At 35.4% G+C, this 14,669-nt stretch overlaps 2 protein-coding genes across 2 annotated transcripts; one reads left to right on the top strand and one right to left on the bottom strand.

The window, feature by feature from the left end:
• Positions 1-789: 789 nt before the first annotated feature.
• Positions 790-4,935, bottom strand: aunip (aurora kinase A and ninein interacting protein). The gene is made up of 4 exons (XM_066716010.1): positions 4,847-4,935; positions 4,168-4,289; positions 3,537-3,690; positions 790-3,155 (listed from the first exon to the last, which is right to left on the bottom strand). The coding sequence occupies exons 2-4, from the start codon at positions 4,252-4,254 to the stop codon at positions 1,975-1,977; spliced, it is 1,422 nt and encodes a 473-aa protein (XP_066572107.1). The 5' UTR covers positions 4,255-4,289; positions 4,847-4,935; the 3' UTR covers positions 790-1,974.
• A 178-nt stretch (positions 4,936-5,113) lies between these two features.
• vps28 (VPS28 subunit of ESCRT-I) lies at positions 5,114-14,289 on the top strand. The gene is made up of 10 exons (XM_066716009.1): positions 5,114-5,167; positions 6,245-6,303; positions 6,827-6,855; positions 7,015-7,052; positions 8,328-8,417; positions 9,765-9,870; positions 10,644-10,745; positions 11,916-11,969; positions 12,445-12,536; positions 13,013-14,289. The coding sequence occupies exons 2-10, from the start codon at positions 6,264-6,266 to the stop codon at positions 13,131-13,133; spliced, it is 672 nt and encodes a 223-aa protein (XP_066572106.1). The 5' UTR covers positions 5,114-5,167; positions 6,245-6,263; the 3' UTR covers positions 13,134-14,289.
• The last annotated feature ends 380 nt before the right edge of the window (positions 14,290-14,669 follow it).

Below are 14,669 nucleotides of genomic sequence, written 5' to 3'. Positions count from 1 at the left end.
TAGTGAAACGAAAGTACCACCAAGATTGAGTAAAAGGAATCATTGACTCCAGAAGTGTCCCTTTCTCCTCTCTAAATCATGACAGACCACTGATCCTAAAGGGTCCAGAACTGGATTAGTAGATCATGTGGTTTGATTCCAGCTCCAGAGCCACTTCTCTGCATATCTTCCCACATTAAGAGAAAATGAGGAACAAAACAAAAAGTTATTTAAACGCAGGCAAAAGCCACACCTATCCAAGCTTTATAGGTCATATGCCCTTGAAAATATAGTCCAACAGAGACATGATATATTTCCAAACAGCTTTATGAGTAAGAGTAACAGGAACAGTTTCATGAAAATTATTTTGCAACATCACTGTGCTAACGTTAGGGATTGTTTAATTTAGCAGAATTGTAATTAAAGCATGGAGTAACAGCAGCATCTACTGGACATTAGAGGAATATCAGAAATTGTTATTAGCCATGAGGTGTTAAGATTATTCATATTTTTTAAATATTGAATATAGCCACTGGCAGAAAATAAATATGGTTTTACATTTACTTAGTTAACATATGTATTGCTAAACTATGTGACACTCTCCAATTTTGTGCACACCCTCCCAACACCCAATTTTTTTTTATTAATTTAGTGCGTTTAATCTGGCCCATTGTCATTTCTGATGTCTGGAAGGCACATTACTGCTGTTGTACAATATTGCTGTTATACATTAGGGAGCTAGGGAAAATTAAATTGGTTTGGAAGCTGAATAAAGCTAAGCTTTGTTCTTCTTCAGGAAAATCAGGACTCTTTTTTTATTGTTAGTGTACATTTAATGAGGAAACGTAATGGTGGAAAAAGTACAGTATCAGTTTTACAATCACAAATTACACGAAAAGACAGTAGGCATTTTTCAGTGCCAAAACCAGAAAACATCAAATATAATTATACATCCACAATCATAAATCCAAACAGTTTCTTTTAACCATTTAACTGTATCTCAGGGTCTTAAAAGTAATTTATACTAATGAAGAGCAATAATGGAAAATTAACATACTTTAGACTTTGACATCAAAACCCAGTTTTTTGAGAGGGGTATTACAATTGACTGGTGTAGGTCATAACATTGGCTTTTGATGGATTTAACAGTATATGGGTCAAAACTGCAAGTCTTGGTTGTCAGGTTTAACCACACTCAAAATATAATGTGCTAGAACCACAGCTATAGTGGCATATTGTGAGGTATTATAGAATCTGCTGACTCTAAGAATCTGCAAATGAATGAAATACAAATAGTAACTATACATTAGACATTTAGACATTAGTAATTTTGGACCTGGCAAAGTTATAGGGCATTCAAAAACTGGTTCACTGGATATGCTTTGCTTTGAGGTAGTACAATTTCACATTAAACTAAATAATAATTACAAAACAATCTCAGGGCTTCATTTGCTATCTGAAAATCTATATTGAAGTTTTGGCTTTGTTTTTAACTCCCCAGCACTTCAATACACAATGCTGGCAAACCAATATTTGACAAGCAAGTGCCCTCTGTGGCAACAAATAATTGTGCTTTATGTTCTTTATTAAGGGAAAGGGGAGCCAGGGTATCTCAGACTCCTAGTATAAGGAATGCACTGAACACACTGGTCTTGTGTAATGAACTCCCTTCAAAGCCAGTTCTTATTATGGGCCTTGATTCTATGTTTTTTATGTGGTCTTCAGCAAATCACATTTGAGTAGACACAAATCAGTAAAATATTAAAAAAAAAAACAAAAAAAAAAACATTCAGAAAAATTAAGCAATGTTGATGAGGTATTCCTAAATAACATCAAGATTTACAGATTTTGTTTTGTGGATGTGAAAAACTAAAAGAACAGCAAGTGTATGCATTATATTTTAATAAATCAATTTTGATGCTATATTTATAAGAACCCTCTCAGACAGTTTTGAGGAGTAAGAATCCAGGGTATGGGTATCTTTTTGTGCAAAGGTTATTGGTGTTTAATCACCGTGTTCCCCTCAGAGTCCTGTGTAAAAAGCAAGTCTGGCTCCAAATCAAAGTCCAGGTTGCTCTGATTGACCTCATGTAAGGATGTATGAGATATAGGGCTCTTTATTGGACTGTCCCAGTTCCTAGACTGGGACCAATTGGTCTGGTCTTTTAGGGGGCTTCTGCATGTCCAGCCCTGGCTTCTACGATGGGCTATTACTCTGTTTCCCTGGGTGTCCTGAGTAAAGAGCAATGCCTGAGTATTGGCCAGAGTCTTCTGCACCCGAGCTCTTTTGGGTGATGACCACAGCCCCTTGTCCTGCTGTGTGCCTTTCAGAGGCGACTGTCCCAGAACAGAGCCCCTGCGTTTCCAGGTTATGAGAGGATCAGATGAGCACTTGTTCTCCTTGTCTGCACCAAAATCCCCCCGGATCTCCTGAGACTCATTAAATGTGCTATTGACAGGCTGGGGTGTTTTTTGAGACTTGAAGCAGTCAATTCTCTTCTGTGTGGATGTGTAACCCCCCTGCCTCAGTAAAGTATGGAAAAACCTCTCTGTGCTCAAGCTCTCTGTGTCTCCAGTCAGCCAGAGTTGACTTCCTTCATTATCCAGGATTGGCTTCTTGGGAACAGCTGGCTGTGGAGTTCGGTGTGCGATGACTCGGTTTCCCTGAGAATCCTGGGTAAAGGTACACCGAGTCAAACTGGCCTCCCCAGTCTCTGTTGAAATTTCACCAGCTTCAGCAAATCCATCTTGGAAAGAAAACATGTGTTCCTCAGACGCCTCTGAAGCTGTGCAGTCCACAGCATCCAATGCTGTGTTGATCACAGGTTGACCATTCCTCCATCCAAGAAGCTCTGAACTGTCACCCATACTGAGCAGAAGTCTCCCAGTAATCTTTGTGTGCAAAGTGTCATCATTAGATAAACTGCTGTCACGGTCACACCTAAGACGTTGACTGTACTTCTCTTGCTTCAGGCAGTCATTATCTTCCATCTGTGGTGTGCTCAGAACAGAGATGCTGGTTTCCCCTGTATCCACAGAGCCAATGGAGAGATTGATGTCATTTCTGTCTGAGCAGTATTTCCGTTTCCTTCCAGTCCAACCAGATTGAGATGATGGCAAAGACTTGAAATCGGAATCATCCGAGTCTGCATCTTGAGACTTGTTGTTTTTACTGTCTGTTGTGTTAAGATAAATAATTGTCAGCAAGCATACAAAATACAGGTAAAGACAACCATGCGTGGTAACCTGAGTGGATCACCTTCTTAACTAGAAGTTTTACTTAAAAAGTTAAAATGATAGGGAAGCCTGAATTACCTTTATAAGTGAGAGTAAGAGTTTGTGATCACCATTTGCTTTTAAAAATGCTTTTAAACTCATATAATAATACTACATTACAAAGACTAGAATTGATTCAAAACTAGAAAATATTATCTGTACTGGCATTTGTACTATTCAAATGTAATACAAATTAAATTAATGTGACTATAAGCACCAATGCACACAACAGACAAATATTCTTAAACAATTCCTGAAATGAAGAAGCGGCTGTGACATACCTGTGCACTTTGCAGTGAAGAATGAAGAGATTGTGGTTTGTTTAGTAATAGGCAAGGGGTGTTTATTTTGTGTGAAATTAAGAGCCACTTGAATGCTGTAGCCACCTCCTGCCAAGGGGTTTAACAACTGGGTAATGGGACAAATCCGCTTTGGCTAGAAGAGAATACATGCAATGTTCAGTTACATAACAAGACATAGGACATTATGCCCATTAATGAAGAAAATTCCATGGATATAAAAACAATTAATGGTTACTGTGAAATTGATCATTTCCAACGCTTCTTAAATGGTAGTCATTATTCTAGTCATTCAACATGTATACATACACAAGTATTGGTATTTGTCCTTCTTATAAGACCAAAGGCCAATTGCATAAATCAACTTCAGTATTTGAAGATCTAATAAATACAGCAGCTTTTCCATTAATTAGCATATTGACTTCAGATTAGATAAGATTCCTTGTGCAACACAATTAAACCCAAGGAACAATTAAGGCGAAACTGTCATATAAAAAGGTTTTATGCAATAAGGCATAGTTTACACATTTCAGTCAGTGAACAGTAAGGGTTTATCCTGGGTTCTCAGATTTGTTTTTTGGAGAGGCCCCAGTGAGAAAATCACATCTGGTACCTTTTTCTTCTTCTCCTTCAGCTCTGCCGTGTCCAACCAGATTCCACACTCGTCTGGTTCTGGTGCAAACACCTTTCCTCTCTTCATGGTTCCCTTCTCCTTCTCAGACCCAACTCTTGAAGCTGTACAAACAAAATCACACACATTTTCATTAATGTCACTATCAATATTTGTATTATTGTCTGAACCCTTTTCATTCTGGAAGGGACTGAAGAATAGACAATACAGTACATATTTACATATGCAGAGTTAGTGGTTCAACAATATATAATGGTACTTTCACATCATGTGATACAGGGCACAGCTGATGTTAGAATATGCAATTATCGAAGTTCTCTATATAATCCGAGATCCACGTTTTTATATAATATAACTATTCTACCATAGCTTTTGATATTCAGATTTATTTCCATTGCATTAAATTACTAATATTTTTTCTTTCTATCCTATTCCGAATACTTAGGTAATCTAAGATCACAGGTATTATACCCTGCTCTCTGCCTTTTCCTAACATCAGAACTAAATAAATTACTATTTATGCAGCTTCCCTCCGTTTTCGATTATTTAAAAAAATGTCATGTGATATAATATAATGTACTAGTTAAACATAATGTCCAATAACTCATTAAATAAATACAATGCTGTAAAATCTAAATTACAGTGCATAACATAAACTTACCTTAAATATGAATATATACTACTACTAGTCCAAATCCCGCTTCGTTTTAAAAGTTGGGTCTTCTTCCTGTTGTTATTTTGTGGTGTATCTATCTTATGCCTGTTTAGAAATATAATAAACTTTAATCTTCATTTCAAAAGATAACAACATTTCATCATATAACTCCAATTATATGCTATATATGTTAAATATAAAAGGTAATTAAACGAAATAAATATAAATTCGGGCATTTTTGAATACCTCAAAGAGGCGGACGTAGTGACGTATTGATTACGCGCCGGGAGTAGGTTTGTTGTGGTGACATCACTCGATACCGAAGAGGTGAGTAGGAAGTATTTATATTATTTGCTTTTGCTTTATAAAACCATAATTAACTTTATTTAAACTGTTCGATTCCTGTTAAGTATTAGCATTGAGATGTCTATTATATATATAATAGACATCTCCATGCTCCATACGGTCATAAGGCGATGTTACCTTTGAATAGCCGAGACCCGACTAGATATTGCTTAGCGCTACCGTAAATAAAAGCAATTAACATATTGGGTAATTCATGTTATAATAAACCTGCGTATTTATAATCCACATAAGCTATTCGAAAATTCAAATTATACTTGTTGATTTACCAATTTCCAATCTTCATATATCTAAACACTATGGAACTGAAAATATATAAGTAAAATATTCAGATGGGAAAAAATTGATTTCAGTTTGTTTTGTTGTATGCTTAATGAAGGAGTTGTATAATGTATTAGTAGTGACGCTGCCTGGTGAGATAAGAACTATGACAATAAAAGTAAAATCTGTTAAAAATTGAAATTGTGACAAGCACGACATTATCTCCATTGAAGCTGATTGACTGAAACTCCTGCCCCAATAATTATTTCCAAAACCTAAACTTTTAATAGTCAATTTAATAATCAACATTCAGTCCAGAGGAACTCTGAAGTGTTTAATCTTTGGTGTTTTGGAAGAAATAGGCAGACAAACCAAAATAGGTTTCTAATCAAAATGAACACATCATTTAAGTAATGTATTACATATTTAAGTATGACATTAACTGTAAATCAGTATCTATTATTTCTAGAAGGAGACTGTATTATTAATTGTTTGATGATGTTAAGGATTTGTTTCTTTAATAACCATACTCTTAAAAAACAATTACACACACCTGTGTGAGCTAAAGAAACATTTGATTTTACACGCATGTATAATGTGAGGCATTGTAGGAAAGTTAAGATGCATTACATTGGGGAAAAAAATGTAACTTTGATATCCATATATAATATAATTTATTTACACTTTAACTGTCTAAGGATAACTGTTTTTTACTCTATATTCTACCTTAAGGAAACCATCTTTTCAATTTTGACTACACAAGCAATTTGTCTTTTACAGAAATCTGCCAAGTGTCGCCATGTTTCACGGAATTCCTGCCACTGGAGGCATAGGAGGTGGTGAGTCTGTGCAGGGTTTCATCCCCTGAAATACCTACGGTTCTCAGGGCACAAACATTAGATCTTCTCAAGACAGGGGCACACATTCATAAATACAATACCTACCAGCAGTTTACCGCACAGTTCTTGATCATGGAGAAACACCTCCTGATACAGCACAGTTTAAAATAAATGTTGGAACTGCCTGCAAAGACCCTTCAACCAGTCACTTGAATTGGATTGAGAAACTTTATAAACACTGTTTGTTCTTATTTAAAATAAACAGAAATATAAGAATGTTTTTCATGGTCCCTATATCTTAAATCTACCATCCACACATATAATGGTGTAGTTAAAGACTTCCAATCAATTCTGATTTCGAAAATATTAATATATATGTTCAAGTTATACTTTCTTACCCTAATGCACACTAGAGTTCCTCCTTAGTCTGATTCAACCAGGCAGTTTTTTTTATTTAAAATATAATTTACATTTTAACAGAATATTTACGGAAATATTTTAATTAAACATCAAAATTTTTCAGCTCCTGCCAATAAACCAGAACTGTATGAGGTAAGCCCATCTTCCTTTGTTCCTCTAGGAATTATAATGTTTCCCAAAAGTTGTGTTGTGTCAATTTATTATGTATCTAACGCAAGTTTGCTGTAACCAAACGAATAAAACAATACCAAATTAACAGATCCTTTCTTGTCTAATGTTTCCAAAACACAGGAGGTCAAGCTGTACAAAAATGCGAGAGAGCGTGAAAAGTAAGTAAATGCATGAGCAAAAAATAGTAACGTGATCCATGATTATAATTAATATTACTTTTTAGTAGATGCCTTTATCCAAGGCAACTTCATAAACAACAATATAACTAACATACCACATGCAGACGGGTGAAAATTTAAAGGAAAAAACAATATAAACTGTATCACTAAGGTGTTGGGCACCATGAGCCGCCAGAACAGCTTCAATGCTCTTGGCACAGATTCTACGAGTCTCTGAACTCTACTGGAGGGATGAACACCATTCTTCCAAAGGATATTCCCTCATTTGATGTTTTGATGATGGTGGTGGAGAGCGCTGTCTAACACGTCGGTCCAAAATCTCCCATAGGTGTTCGGTTGGATTGAGATCTGGTGACTGCGAAGGCCATAGCAAATGATTCACATCATTTTCATACTCCTCACACCATTCAGTGAGCCCTTGTGCCCTGTGGATGGGGGGTATTGTCATCCTGGAAGAGACCACTCCCAACAAGATAGAAATGTGTCACCATAGGATCACTCAGAATAACTTTGTAATGATTTGCAGTGACACTTCACTCTAAGGGGACAAGTGGACCCAAACCATGCCAAGAAAATGCCCCCCACAGCATAACAGAGCCTCCGGACCCCCCTCACTGTAGGGGTCAAGCAGTCAGGCCTGTACCGCCTGATGTTAATTCCTTAATTGTATCATTCAGTAAGCCTGTTTGGAGGCATCTGCATTCATTATTTTCCTCCACTCATTTATTCGGGTATTTCCTTTAATTTGTGACCCGTCTGTATATACAACATTTTAATTTGTGACCCGTCTGTATATACAACATTACAAAGGGAAAAAACACAAGGTGAATAAAGCTACTTTGCCACTTTATGTGATAAAACATAAAAACCAAGAACTTCATTTGACAAATCAAGTAAATGCAACCACAATAGAACACAAATACTGAGCAAAGAGAAGTGAAATTAAGCTCCATAATTTAAAAAAATTGTATTTATTTTTTGAATTAAAACATTATATACTATCATATTCATGTTCCATTCATTTTCTTAGAATAACCATTCATAACTATTGTACTTATGGTGGTGTTAATGTTTTTGTTTAAAGCCAAATAGGAAGTAGTGTACTCCAGCAGAATGCTATAACCACATGGTCTGTATTCAACTTATTACAAGGATGTAACTGTATGAAACAACTGTTTTGGGTGATGTGCTATGTATATGCATAATTGTGATTGTTGTCTCTCTTTTGATATGTTTCTGTTTTTGCACCTGAAGGTATGACAACATGGCAGAACTGTTTGCTGTAGTGAAGACACTTCAGGCTCTTGAGAAAGCTTATATTAAGGACTGTGTTACTCCAAATGAGTAAGTGCTTGTAAAAGTATTTGAAGAAGCCTCTATTTGTAACAAAACTTTTTTTTTTTGTTGCTGTCGTCTTAGCTTTATATAATCATTTACAAAAAAGGTGGAAAGCAATTGTGTTTTGGGCTTTATTTATCTTTCCAACTGTTAGTTTAAAACATACTGTTTCTCAAGATATAGTAAGGAGGCTGGAGAGAAGTATTCCATTCTTCATCTACATAATTATGTAATTGGACTCAGTAGCTGAAAAATCGATTGGAAGTAGGGGTGTACCGAAGGATTTTCTAGAACGATACAGATAACCAATGATTACCCAACCATATCGGCCAATACCGATATTAATAAAAGTGCAACACATTTTAAACTACTTAAATATAGTTTTTTATTTTATTTTATATGATTGTATTAAAAAAAAACGCCCACAGATTTTATTTTGTGTTCTAGATAAATTTGGAAGCAAAATAAACACACGTTAACTTGACAACTTTAACTTTTAGAACGAGTTTGCAAACTTTACATATTTCAATAATGATTTAGTACTCAACAATGAAAGGGAGGAGAGACTGACATGTTTGTAAACTATAAATCAGATATTTTTCAAATACTTTTTACACCACAATTTAAATGTCTCTTATTGAAAAATGGCATTGAGTATAACAGTAATAACAATTGGTTATTAATAAGCTTAAAATGCAACCCACTTGAGTGCTCTGTCTAAATTACATTTTCTTATTTTTATAAAGAACGTAAAACCATTTAATAAAATGTATACAAGTATTAAGTAACTAGCTCCACAGTGTAAACTACCAACAACAACCAACATAAGTCACAGAATAAAATAATCCATACTGGCATACATTTTTTTTTTTTTTTTTTTTTTAATTAAGAGAAGACAGTATTAGACAGGAAAGCACAATAGTAACTTGGCATCTTACATAACTTGAAAAAGCAAAATATATATAGCCTACCATGTCTCCATATTAGCATCTCTGCTCTTTCGCTCATCATCCTGTTCCACTTCTCTTTAAGGATATGTGAAGCTGCTCTAAACAGCCGTTCACTGTTAACACTGCTGCAGATTGCAGAAAAACTTCCATGCAGCTTTATTCAAAATAGGACTATTTTGATCATCCAAAACAATACATTTCATTAAACTGTAATTTTTGTGATCGTTTAAGTGCAGGTAATGATGGTTCTTTTGGCACAGATTTGTCCTGTTCTACCTCTCTTTTCTCTAGCTACCTTTAAGTAGTCATTGTATTCAGGGATGTGGCACATCAGTTTAAATGTATACATTTTTTACTGCTGTTGTCACCATGCATAATATTTGTGTACTGACTGTTTCCACAGGTACACAGGTGCATGCTCCAGACTGTTGGTTCAGTATAAGGCAGCTTTTAAACAGGTTCAGGGCTCTGATGTAGGCACCATTGATGATTTCTGCAGGAAGTACAGGGTAAGTTAAGCACAACAAACCAGAGCATTAAGCTCTCAATGTATATGAGAGCTGTACACTATTATTTTGTGGTGATTAGCATAGAATACATGTATTTATATATAAACCAGTCTGACTATATGATCATATATTCAAATGTCTTCTCTCAGCTTTGTTATCCTGAGAAACATGAAAGAGCATACACAAAGCAATTAAGCCAAAAGGGCATTCTGTAATGTTGAATATTGTGGTAAACTTTATTTTATTTAAACTTTATTTACAAAATTAAGCAATAAAGGATCGCATGGGGTTAAAATGAGATGCACTTCATCAGATAACTGTCCTTTCTGGGGAGTGTATTGACAGACTAAAAAATCCAACAGAATAGCCTTGAAAGCTGATGCTTAAATACATTACAAAGAGGAAGCAAAATGTTTAGTAGTTTCAACCTGGTGTTGCAAATATGTTTGTCCTTTGTTCTAGAACTTCTATACACTATACTGTTATTATTAGGTGTGCATTCTGAATTAAAAAGTTTTTAGTTCTTCTGTAGAATCTGCCACTCCAAAGGCAGAAAATAATCCATTCAGCAAATGAATCGGATGAAATGTTTATTGTCTGAAGGGGATTGAAAACCTATAGGTGTTGTAACTTCCCTTGCCTGTCTGAATAGGTCTGATATAAGTTAGTTGAAAGTATGCTGAAATTTGCTTTTATTGTTTTGTGCAAGGATGGAGAATGCCAAATTATGCAGTTACTCAAGTTACATGTCTGTTCCTTACTTGACTCTGCAGTTGGACTGCCCACTAGCAATGGAAAGAATTAAAGAGGACCGGCCAATCACCATTAAGGATGACAAGGGCAACCTGAATCGCTGCATTGCAGATATTGTTTCAGTAAGTCACTGCAGTTTTGTTTTGTTTTTTTAAGCATTTTCTCCTCATTTTCTGTACTTGCTTGGTGTGCAAAATGTAGTTTACCTAACGCAGAGGTTTTTGCTTTGATACTGGAATATCACCATCTATTCCAATTTTCATTCAAACAGAGTTCTCCATAACTGACACTTGAAGTGGACTAAAGATTTGAATAAGATATTTATTTTCGACTTTCTGAAACGTTGTCAATTTCCATTTGTCAAATTTTACAGGCATGTTGACCTTCTGAATATAATGAACAATTATTTAAAAACATGTTTTAAAATACATTATTTTTTAAATAAATGAATTGAATGGGATTAATAGTACTTATCAGTGGGAGTCCTGAGCAAGTGTTGAAAAGCACTGATTTAATGCATTGATCCTTTTGCTAGGCAAGCAAAGATTTAAATCACAGGTTGATTCAGTGTGTAGCTTTACACTCATAAATGTGAAAGCCTTTCTCATTCAGCACACTACCAGACTCAGCCAGATTAGAAAAGTTGTGCCCACCTACTAATAGAAAACTATTATTCTGTACTCAATGGCAAATTAATTTTTGTGGCAAATGCTTATATCTTCCATTCCGAAATACAGCCACTGTCAAGTACATGTTTTTAGTTTGCTATTAGTGGGTGAGTCCAGATTGTGATTTAATACGGCCTTCAGTCTCAGATTTAACTTTCAGACTGCGGTACACATTTACAACTGTGATTAACTGTCCGGATTTTGATATGCAAGTGAATACAAGCTGTGTTGGTTATATAGTTGGAAGTCAAAGCTCTAGAAAAATAAACTGTAGTATAAAGATGGGACAGAATATAAGAATTGTTTCTGTATGATCTAATGTGAGTTTCACTGTACGTATTTTCCTATACGAAAGTCTCTTGATATTCTGGTTTTAATTTAATGCCGAATAATCCATCCATCCTGATTCAGTAACCGCTTAATCCAGTACAGGGTCACAGAGAGACCCAGCCCAACCTGACAGATACAGGACGCTAGGCAGAGAACACCCTATACGAGAAGCCAGTACATTGACTTTATACATCGCAAATCAAAACCTCCTTATTTCAGTCTTGTTTTCCAAGTGCTGAATATTTTATAATTGACCCTCTTTTGACTCTCACTTCTGGATGTGTTTTTCTGTAGCTCTTCATCACTGTAATGGATAAGTTGCGTCTGGAGATCCGTGCCATGGATGAGGTAATGCAATGTATAATGAGTCTGTGTTTATTTAAAAATTTAGAAGATTTCAAGTTCACTGAAGCAGCTTTTAAACAGTTAAATGTGTGGTGGTGCTGCACCAAATTATCATTGGATCATTGAGATTTCTATTACAAAATTATAGTATGGATGTAGGTAATTGTTTTGTATTTAAATGTCAGATTCTTACAATTATGAAAGAAAAAAAACGAATAAGTAATTTAAAACAGTTTTGTTAGATGACACTAAAAACAAAAAACCCTGCAAACATGGAAAGATTTGAAGTTTTATTCCTTTCTTAGCAGACTTTTCTTTCATATCTGCCCACAAAATGTTCAAAATCATTTCATTCAATGGCTTTCTAGCCCTGTTTCCCATAAACAAAAAGAAATAACATTAATCAAATATTAGTTTAGTGTAGCTCTAATGCATAGACTTTGGAGTGAGATAATCAGTACCACCACTCTGTGTTCAGATCCAACCAGACCTGAGGGAGCTGATGGAGTCCATGAATAGGATGAGTAACATGCCTCCTGACTGTGAGGCAAAGGAGAAGGTCAACCTTTGGTAAGTTTCTCAATTGATGTGATCAGTGGAACGATTCTCTTGGTCTGGTTACCGCTATGGTTTATGCTGGAGCCAGTTGCTCTACTAATCCTGTTTAATCGAAAAGCATGCCAGAAGGAAAATAGTCCAGGTAAATGTAAGAAGCAGTATGATTCAATTTTTTTTTTTTTTTATTACTTAAGTTTGCTTTGCTAATTTGTTTGAAATATTAAATACATTTTTAGATGTTTGTGATACCTTAACTTGAATGTATTACTATCTTTGCCAGTCAACAAATTACAATTACTGAGCTGAACTTAGTGAATTAAATAAATTGGATAAGCAGTGGCAACATACACAGACTGCAAAATCAAAAACCAGAAACTAATCTTCTCATTTTTACCCCAGCTCTGCTTTTCTGATTTCCTGAGGTGAGAGGTTTTAGTCCGATAGGCATCAGGGTACAGTTAAAGCACTTCCGTTATTTGTCTTTGCAGGTTGACGACTCTCAGTGGGATGTCTGCCTCAGATGAACTGGATGACTCTCAAGTCCGCCAAATGCTGTTCGACTTGGAGTCAGCATACAACGCCTTCAACCGGTTCCTTCATGCCTCCTAATCTCTCCTGCCCCTTCTCTCCCCCCTGCAGTTTACTGAACTGACACATCCCCTCCAGGGATTCACAATGATGCTGAAAGTGGCTAACCTTCACATTGCCCTTTTACTGCCTGTAAAGTGCCTGGCTTCAGTGAATTGAATATTTGCAAATATAATAACTTTTTCCCGTCTCCTTGTTAATTTGTTTTGAACATCATCATTTAACAGCAGTGATTGTCTTCTATTTTGAGAGTAATTCAGAACTGAACAGGGAGACCTTGGGCAGTGTGAGGGTTATAAATAGGGATGTACAGAAAATATGGAATATATGGTTTGAAACACTTTTTTAACGTTGCAAAGCAATAGTTAGCCAAAAGGCAGTTCTGTGCATTTTCATAAATGGTCAGCATAAATGCACAGAAGGTGTAGTAACCTAAGGTTTTAAAATGTATTTTTTTCCTTTAGGATTTTTTTTACTGGGAAGCTATAGAGGAAATACAAACTGCAATTCCCTTTTTTCCAGGATTTTTTTAGTTTTTAAACTGACCAATCCCTGCAATTGGTTCTTTAAAGACGGGCAGTATAGCATGTTCAACACTAAAATAATAAAATAAAAGCTAATTCATTCCAGGAAGAGAAGTGGAAATAAGTGCTGAACCTGAGAATTTGAGGAAAAAACAATACCTTTTAAAACCATTTTTTTGTGTACATCTCTAAACAGAATATCAGAAGATTGACCTAGAAAAAGATTTTTTTGACAGAATTTTATGTAGGTTTTTCCCACTAATTTAACAAAGTTAAGTAGTGTACTTAAAAATTCAAGCATTTCTGCTGGTGCGTAGACAACCTTTTAAGTAAGTTGCAGTCAGAATGTACCATTTTATTGACTCCTTTCAAAAACTGTTCCATGAGAATAGTCGTGTCCTTTTTGTCACGACCAGATATTAAAGACTTGGCTGTATCAAATGGTTTCAGAGAAAGCTACTGGAGTAATTTAAAAGGCAGTACTGCAAAGCCAGACCTGTGTTGAAATGTTTTACACTCTTTAATCAATTTCCTCATTAGAAGAAAGTGTATTTATTTATACTGTAAGCTGTACTTCTTTGTAAATACAATTAGTTTAAAATATCTGCATGCCACTGCTTGATAAATAAAAATCGTACCTATTTAGAGTTGAACTACTGATTTTTTTTTTTTCAAGGATTATATATATATTTTTTTAATTAGAAATTTGGTAATATGGTGTTTTATGAAGTCAGTCATTTTATATTACTATAGTGCACTACTGCAAAGGTATTCCTCAGTGCATGCAATACACACACACACACACTAGGCTATATGAGGGAGCTCTGGGAAGTCCGTTCAATGGGATGCTGAGAACAGTCAGTGTTAACTCAGCAGAGTGTGACGAATGGTCAAGCCTCTGTAGAACTGTTGTGCATTAACATCAAATGTGACTTGCTCCATGTAGACATGACATTTGCTGTGTGATCTTGTGGGCCAGACAGCAAATATTCTCAGATTAAAACATTTCCTACATACAAAAAACATCCTTGTT

This window comes from Amia ocellicauda, chromosome 10 (genome assembly GCF_036373705.1).
Source record: "Amia ocellicauda isolate fAmiCal2 chromosome 10, fAmiCal2.hap1, whole genome shotgun sequence".
Classification (NCBI taxonomy): Eukaryota; Metazoa; Chordata; class Actinopteri; order Amiiformes; family Amiidae; genus Amia; species Amia ocellicauda.
This window is presented reverse-complemented; position numbering and strand designations above follow the sequence as displayed.

Excerpts from the sequence above, each read along its gene's own strand:
- aunip (XM_066716010.1), bottom strand. The coding sequence starts at position 4,254 with ATGAAGAGAGGAAAGGTGTTTGCACCAGAACCAGACGAGTGTGGAATC. Across the intron at positions 3,691-4,167 it reads TGAAGGAGAAGAAGAAAAAG|CCAAAGCGGATTTGTCCCAT; the intron begins GTACCAGATGTG and ends ATTCTCTTCTAG. Across the intron at positions 3,156-3,536 it reads CTTCACTGCAAAGTGCACAG|ACAGTAAAAACAACAAGTCT; the intron begins GTATGTCACAGC and ends TTAACACAACAG.
- vps28 (XM_066716009.1), top strand. The coding sequence starts at position 6,264 with ATGTTTCACGGAATTCCTGCCACTGGAGGCATAGGAGGTG. Across the intron at positions 6,304-6,826 it reads CACTGGAGGCATAGGAGGTG|CTCCTGCCAATAAACCAGAA; the intron begins GTGAGTCTGTGC and ends AAAATTTTTCAG. Across the intron at positions 9,871-10,643 it reads ATTTCTGCAGGAAGTACAGG|TTGGACTGCCCACTAGCAAT; the intron begins GTAAGTTAAGCA and ends TTGACTCTGCAG.